At 39.1% G+C, this 7761-nt stretch overlaps 2 protein-coding genes across 2 annotated transcripts; both read right to left on the bottom strand.

The window, feature by feature from the left end:
- Positions 1-279: 279 nt before the first annotated feature.
- Positions 280-3520, bottom strand: LOC110770224 (ankyrin repeat family protein). The gene is made up of 5 exons (XM_021974311.2): positions 2852-3520; positions 1443-2202; positions 1144-1180; positions 873-1006; positions 280-746 (listed from the first exon to the last, which is right to left on the bottom strand). Exons 1-5 carry the CDS (start codon positions 3324-3326, stop codon positions 335-337), a joined length of 1818 nt encoding a protein of 605 aa, XP_021830003.1. The 5' UTR covers positions 3327-3520; the 3' UTR covers positions 280-334.
- Positions 3521-3714: 194 nt separating this feature from the next.
- Positions 3715-7761, bottom strand: LOC110770225 (Ypt/Rab-GAP domain of gyp1p superfamily protein). The gene is made up of 8 exons (XM_021974313.2): positions 7525-7761; positions 6543-7231; positions 6024-6140; positions 5044-5222; positions 4868-4961; positions 4666-4743; positions 4416-4517; positions 3715-4178 (listed from the first exon to the last, which is right to left on the bottom strand). The coding sequence occupies exons 2-8, from the start codon at positions 7023-7025 to the stop codon at positions 4044-4046; spliced, it is 1188 nt and encodes a 395-aa protein (XP_021830005.1). The 5' UTR covers positions 7026-7231; positions 7525-7761; the 3' UTR covers positions 3715-4043.

A 7761-nucleotide genomic window follows, 5' to 3' on the forward strand; every position in this document is an offset into this window, starting at 1 on the left:
ACTGGTTTTGTCTATTTTCAACTTAAAGCTTAAATCTTGGTCCTGTTTTGTTTTTGCTTTTCTTTTTGGGGACTGAGTTGGTCTCTTTACGTTACAAGACAATGCATTTTCCCTTTTTGGCCTTAGATTTTAGCTGTGGGGTATAAGGCACATTGTTGTTTCATTATTTTCTACACTATCAATAGCACCAGCAGGCAAAAGTGTATGGAATTATATGCTATGAGGACAAAATGTTACAAAAAAGAAAAACACCCAACAAAGGCACTCTGAAGCATTCACTTCGGCACAAATCTATAAGTTTTTATTTTATAATGTGGAAAAGAAACAAAATTGGCTAACCTACATTCTCTTCTTGTTCACTTGCTATGGGGGCGGTAGGACAAGGGAATAAAGATGTTCTAGGACCATTGGGAGTATCATTAGTAAGACCATCAGATTTTTCTCGTTCTGCAACAACCATGAGCATCTCAAGGCGCTTGTCAAAAATTAGCGCACTCTCATCTCTCTTGTCAAGCTCAGCAGCTTCAGCTTCAAGCCATTTTTCTCGTAAGTCATCCAGAAGATTGCGCTGGTCTGTATTAACCTCAGCTCCCGGTGCACTTGGAACGGTGGTGCGAAATGATGAATCCCCAGATGGTGGAGGCAGTGTCAACAGCATTGCTCGGAATTCACAAGTTTCAGCAAATGTCTCAAAATTACAAGCTATTGCATCTAGACAGAATTCCCTTATCTTCAGAACTCCATACCTACACACACATGTCATCATCAAAACATTGTAAAATTCCAGAGTTCAAGGATAACAATAACTATAGCTATTGACCAGAATTTCAGAGAAAGCGAAATTGGGGGTAGGGTTTAAAGGAGCACTATACATGTCTGACAATATCAACCAATGGCACATTTCTGCAGGTGAGGCACTTTCCAGCTGTGGCAGTAGTACATCAGCTACAGCACGCTTAAGAGGAAATAATAGATATCTAGATGCGGCATCAAATATTTCCCCAGCCTGTTCAGTTAATGACAAGTATTACACCCACAAAAAAAAAAACAGAATCTTCTTTTTCCAGAAATAGAAATAACATTACAAGCTATTTGATTTCTTTGTCGGAAATGCTAGAAGCTACTAATAAATATATAAGCTACCTGATCAGGTTCTATATCCTTCAATCTGTCAGTGTACCTGAACCAACCAAAGAGTTGAAAAAAGTTTAATAACACAAATAATCAGAAGACCTAAAACATAGTTGATCACACAAAAGTGCAAGAAAAATGCAGACTAGGCACAAAATCTCTGGTTATTGTACTGACCAAACGAATACCATAAATGTTTATAAACAACCAAAATACCAAATTAAGGAAGTGAAAACATATCTTCTTCATAACAGTATTTCATCTTTCCCATTCTAATTTCTCTTTTTTATTAAAAAAATAGGAACACTTACATATACTCTATCATTTTCTCAAATGCTTCGGAGCTCAAATCATGTTCCTCAAGAATTGGAAGAGTATCAATGGGTAGATCATTTTTCCCTTCATGAAAGTCCTTCATACGGGATAATCTTGCTTTAAAATATTCTGACCTTGATGCTAAAACCACTTGATGGCATCGGAAATTCTTTTTATCAACTCTTACGCAAACATCCGCAAGATCATTTTCAAAATCACTGATTTGCATCATACCAACACAAGATGTTAAGTCGCTCACCCCATTGTCTAGGTCGGGTTCCAGGGTGGAATTGGCAAGGGAAATCTGAAGGATATTGTGCAAGCCAGCATGAAGCTGATCTTCTTCAGGAAGAGACAGGCCTTGTAAGATGAACCGCTTTTTAGAGCTGTCTATGTCTCTCAATGCTTTGTACTCGGCATATTTTTGGTGAATCAGTTCTTTCTCAAGAATACTTTGTAAAGATTCACATTTACATACTTTGCAGATCCTCACAATATCCTCCATATCATCTACAGCAACCTCTAGTCTGTCAGAATAAAAGAAGTGGATGAGACTGTATAGGGCAGGATATGACAACTTTTCCCTTGCAAATCTTACTTCTTTGCGTTGTTTCCAATCAGTCACAAACTTTGTTTTGAAAAATGGTGACCGAGCACTTAGGATGACTCTGTGAGCTTCGATGGGTCTACCTTGAACAAAAAATACCACATCTGGAGTGAAGTAGTTGGAATTGGTTCCGTCATTGGATTGAAGACCTACTCAGGAAAATCAAATGTTGAGTGTCACTTAACATACATATTGTTCTTGAAAGAAAACTATCCAGATGTTCTGAACGACAACGGCCCACAATAGGCACAAATTTTAGCTAAATCTACTACTAGCACGGGACTGACTTGAATTTTCTAGTGAAACAGCTAAACATAAGTATCGAACTTGATAGCATTAATCAACACATTTCAGAAAAGTTAGACCCAACGTCATCTTCATCCCTATATTTCCGAAAACAGACACAAACGGAAATTGTATTCTTGTGACTTCACTACCAAATCAGAACACATAGGACGTCATCACTCAGTATCTCTTGTTCAACTAGTTCGACCATATCAAGCTATATGCTAACTAGGTTTTACATAAGCCAATCCTCGCACTACATTGTTCAAGAAATGAACTAAGAAATATTCTTCTTCCTTATCCCTACACTAGAATTCTCATACCCATTAACATTCCAAAATCAACAACTCCCTCAGCTATAAAAACTTTTATCTTGAAAACTAACACCAATCGGTTACTTATTGCTAAATTTGAAACCGACCCATTTAGCCTCACACCCCAAAAACACCAACACACACCACCACTTCAAGCCATCCAATTCCAAAACCCAGAACAACAGAAACAAGTAAATACCTGAAATTTGGAACTGGGTATTATCAGCCTGCTCCAAATAGGCACTATTAGCCCCACATCCCAAGAAGGTCTCTCTCATGGCGGCCTGCAAGGGGCTCAAAGGCGGCGGCCTGGCCTCGAACGCCTTCAAGAGCTTCCTCACCTTCAAATTAAGCGCGGCGTAGTGGCAGCGATCGCCGTCGAAGGTGTGCTCCGAGCATATCGCGCCATTCTCGAGCAGCATGCGAGCCGCCTCGAGGTGCCCGGCGAGGCACGCGTAGTAGAGAGCCACCGAGTCCCACTGGTCACGTGCGTTCACGTTGACTCCGGACTCTAACAGGTAGCTGAGGCGGTCAACGTCGCCGGCACGTGAGGCCTCGAATACGTCGCCGTTTGGGACCTTTTTGAGGGGCAAGGAGGCGGCGAAGTCGGACGCATCGAGGTCGATCCCGTCCAGCTCCGGATCGATGGTCCAAGGTTGCCGCTTTCGGGTCATCGGGTCGGGTTTCGTGTCTGCGTCTTGTGGGTTTAGTGGGTTGGGGTTTTGGGTGCATAGTGAGAATTGTGACGATGAATGGGTTTCGAGAAAGTGGGCATTTTTCTCAGTGTAACGGTTTGGATTGAAAGTGAAGGGAAGGAGGGAGATTTGGGTTGTGCTTAATTTATAGTACAGTACAGCATAGTGGATATGGAAAATCAATAATATCCATGTTTTTTTTTTTTTCTTGCTGGTGAACTTTTAATTATCCAAAATGTAATAACCTTCATTCTCTATCACAAATTACCATTTCTGCATTTCCTTCAGAAGAAGGGCATAGTTTCTCTTTAGAGGCACCAAGGGCCTAAAAAACAGATTTTCAGTTTCTTTTTGCGAGTAGAACAGATTTCTAGAACAAATTGAATTTCATTGAGTGAAAGTTATAGACACAACATTTGAAGCAAAAATTACAGGGCACCAAAACGCAACAATGCCCGAATTTGCAGTGTATCTAACCACGTATATGAATAACAGTTAGAAATTTACATTGATCACCTACTACAACATCCTAATAGACAACAGACACTCTCTTTGCTTGGTTGTTTCTTTTACAGAAATACAGAGGAGAGAAGAGACACAACAAATTCAGTTTCTTCCCTAGGGGAGGAATGAAAAGCTCCCCCACTAGATCGTCCGGCATTTTTGCAGTTTCATCAGCTTGCAATGCTGCAAATGTTATTTGTCATCCAACTTTAGGGAATTTAGCCGTCTAAATCTCTGATCGAGTTCCTTCATCACTGCTGGTTCTTGCTTTTTCCTTTGCTTTGATATATTGTTGGTTGTCATTGAACCTATCTTATCAAATGCCACCTGCAAGAGTGTGACACCATATTAGAAGCAAAATCATTTCAACACCTCATCAATCCTTTTTTACATCAATTATAAATTTCCGATTCATCCATGCCGAAAGACTTCTCTGCTAATTTTACATACATGTTAGTCAAGTTTCCCTTTAATGCATGATTGATGGAGGACAAGGTTGAGACAAGAAAATAATAACTTTCTTTTTTTCCAAAAAAAAAAGCAAACTGCAAAGAAATGTGTTACCGTCAATAGCTCTTCAGGATCAAACAGGTGATGAGTAGTTCTCTGCAGAATACTAATTACATCACCGACATGGTGGGTTATAAGCAACTGCTCTTCCTTCATCTGCAATTGCAAACCACAAAATCAAACAAACTTCTCTGATATTACCATATAATATTTCAGCTGAACTTTAGATGATCGACAGTCAAGAGCAAGTAAATCTGCATGACTGATACAAACAATGCAAACGGCCAAAAATTTAAAGTTGTACCTTAAAGATTGCCAAAGCCACATGAAAAATAACTTTAGCCCCCTCGTAGAAAAGGATATCCCATACCCTTAGAGCAGTCTTTCAAGATAAAAAAAACAGGCAAAGAAAAAAAGGGAGAGCCCCATGAAAGTGTTAGTCACAAAAACAACCTCAACTTATTTCAGCATGTTTCTATTTTTGCGAGAGAGAGTATTGCTTTAACCTCTGAAGGCAAGCTTTTAGAAAAGAGGCAGAGAAACCACTCAGTGGCAACAAGGGAGACATCAAACTCCATTGCTTCCAAATGCATTGCTATCCTGCATTTTTCTTCCAATGTTAGAAGATACAAAAGAGGAAAGTAAAACATGAGACACTTCAGGCCAAGTATAAAGAAGGTACCTTGGGCACTTTTTATCAAGGAAATCCTTGAAAACTCTTTGTTCAACATGGCATCCTGATAAATTATTTGTATAGCAGTCATTAACCAACACATTTTCCAACAGGACTGCTAGCATCCAAAATGCATCTTCCTCTGTTTTCATCACAAGCAGTAGCAATGCTGCAACATAATTTAACCCCTGCAACAAGAAGGTCCAACCATTCCAGATAAGTAAGTAAACATCAGCATAAAGACAAAGGAAACCAACTTTGGCTCTTCAAAACATTTATTTCAGAAAAGTACACGAAATAAGATATTCTCTCTCAAGCAACAAAGATAGGTGGAGATCAACCCTCAAGCATTTTGTGATCGATAAATTTTTCCAGTCAATCCTACTGAAATTTTTTACCGGACAGCAGCAAAACTCATACTTGAGTGGGTCATAGAATAAGAGTTGGTGAGATAAGCTGTTTTGGTGGCTGAGGAAACAACAGAAATGCACTGTTGTAATTTGCAACAATAGCATTTGGGAAACCATTTGAATAGATTCAATTTTTGTTATTCACTCTGCTTAGAAAATTCTCTTTAGAAGAGAGGTGCGGCTACTAAATAGATTAAATGTAAACAACATAAAATATTACTAATTAACAATTGGATGTGAAAAGGAAAAGTAAACACAAAAAGGGTGCCATAAAGAGGAAGAAAACCGGAGGATTGAACTTAACCTGAATAAAATCATTTGTAAAACTCACAATTCTACTATGATAAAAATGCTTGAACAAGACATTTCTTTTGCATCAAACTATGATTACAAAAAGTAAAATTTTGAACATGCTGCAATTTCAAACAAGATTCATGTAAGGACCATGAAACAAACAACAGAAATATTTTTAATAATATCAGCTTGTAACATATAGAATGGTTTGCACTTTTATGCTCATGATAGTCAGATAACTTTAAGAATGGCTCATGTGTATTATGGCAGGTGCAGGAGAGCTACCTGACAGTAGCCAACATCAGAATCACGGAAAGAATACCCAACAAGGACACGTCGAAGAGCAGCATGACCCTCTGGGGTGTCCAACCATGGGTGACCCGGGAAGGTACGGGGCAGGTCCTGCACATACAATCAAGGAGTGAATTGCAGAAGTGGAGGGAATTTAATGGCAATACAGATACAACTTATAAGCTATAGCCCTTGGAAATGCTGAACATTAGAGAAAAAAGTAATGGAAGATTTTCCCAATGGAATTCTATAAGCAGACAGCCATATTATGCAAACTAGAAATTTCCAAATTATCATCATGAATCACAAGATCAGCCACAAATGATACCTAATCTTCAAGAATAGCTAATGTTTTCCTACATCCATCCAGCAAATTACTAAATCTCTCAAAAGGAAGTTGATGCTAAGAAAGATCATGCATATACAAAGTCAAATTCTTTGATTGAAAAAGGCAAGATCCAACATTTGCTACAACCACCAGTGCAATCTAAAAAGAGAGGCAAAGGAACTCACATGATCAATCTGCCTAGTGGCAGGGGTGACCTTGCCCTCAGTGGCCTTTATCAAATCGTTGTAATAGCTCTCAGGTACCGTGGACTTCTTCTTGGCCGCCCCAGATAACGAAAACCACACCTTGGGCCGAAGAACAGGTGGAATTCCCTTCCTAATCAGCCTCTTCAAAGTAATGGCATTGGCCAAAGCTGAAAACTTTAGCGAAGATTTAAGGGCAATTCCTTCAGATATGGAAGGCTGCAAGTACCAATTTGCACCTTTGTTAGCCTCCAATGACCACCACACCCGTCCTTGTTGCCTCACCTTCTCTCTCACCTCATTCAACACATTAACATCATCTACATTCCCTTCTACTGTGAACCCATAAAGGTCTTGGAACTTTACAGTAAGATTAGCCCTCCTGGTATGGATGCTAGGCCTCAAAATTGGTATTTGGGATTGGAATTCTAAGGGGAGGTCTCTTTGGCTTTGAGTTCCAAACATTTCTTGGGGTTATTGTGGTAGATCAAGAAAAGAAAGGGAAAGATAAGATATTTTGGTGAGAGGCCCTTGTCAAACAAGAAAAGCCCACCTGCTACAAAACCATGAAGTGGTCTTATATTGTAGCCTGAGAAAAAGCTTTGGGATTTTGAACAAGGACTGAAGGAGAGAGAGAGGCTGCGAAGTGTTTATTTTCTTCAGCTGTGTCCCTAAAGATTTGATGAAAGACGAGTCAGGCACAAAAACATATCACCAAAATCTAGCATTTGTGATGGCCATGAAAGTCTCTTTTGTGCCATTAATATACTCTACCCTAAATAATAACCCCCAAAAAAATAAAAGTCCCTTTCCCTCTCCGGTGGGCTTTTTTTTGTCGAAAATATATATTTTCAAACAAAAAAAACCCAGAAAAAAGGAAAGTGGGAAATGAAAAAGAAAACCCAGAAGAGATTTGTCCTGCAATATCAATACAAAAGAGAAAATGAGGAAAGAAAGTGGGTACCTGAGATTGGGTTTGATTCAAATCAAGAGCACAAGAATGTTCTAATTTAGGAATAAAAATATTAGGGGATAGATGATTAAGAAGTGGCTTATCATTAAAGTCCGGATTTTTTGGGGGTAATTTAAGCTTGGAGTTAAAGGACACAACAGAAAAAAAATGGATGGTCTTAAGTCGTGCTTCCTGGCGTGGAAGAGAAAATAGTGAAGTAAGGAAGGGGTCCAATTTGTAAAAGAAATT

This window comes from Prunus avium, chromosome 3 (assembly GCF_965620075.1).
Source record: "Prunus avium chromosome 3, drPruAviu1.hap1.1, whole genome shotgun sequence".
Lineage (NCBI taxonomy): Eukaryota > Viridiplantae > Streptophyta > Magnoliopsida > Rosales > Rosaceae > Prunus > Prunus avium.

Excerpts from the sequence above, each read along its gene's own strand:
- LOC110770224 (XM_021974311.2), bottom strand. The coding sequence starts at position 3,326 with ATGACCCGAAAGCGGCAACCTTGGACCATCGATCCGGAGCTGGACGGG. Across the intron at positions 2,203-2,851 it reads TACCCAGTTCCAAATTTCAG|GTCTTCAATCCAATGACGGA; the intron begins GTATTTACTTGT and ends TTTCCTGAGTAG. Across the intron at positions 1,007-1,143 it reads AGGATATAGAACCTGATCAG|GCTGGGGAAATATTTGATGC; the intron begins GTAGCTTATATA and ends TTAACTGAACAG.
- LOC110770225 (XM_021974313.2), bottom strand. The coding sequence starts at position 7,025 with ATGTTTGGAACTCAAAGCCAAAGAGACCTCCCCTTAGAATTCCAATCC. Across the intron at positions 6,141-6,542 it reads CCACTAGGCAGATTGATCAT|GACCTGCCCCGTACCTTCCC; the intron begins GTGAGTTCCTTT and ends TTGTATGTGCAG. Across the intron at positions 4,179-4,415 it reads ATCCTGAAGAGCTATTGACG|GTGGCATTTGATAAGATAGG; the intron begins GTAACACATTTC and ends ACACTCTTGCAG.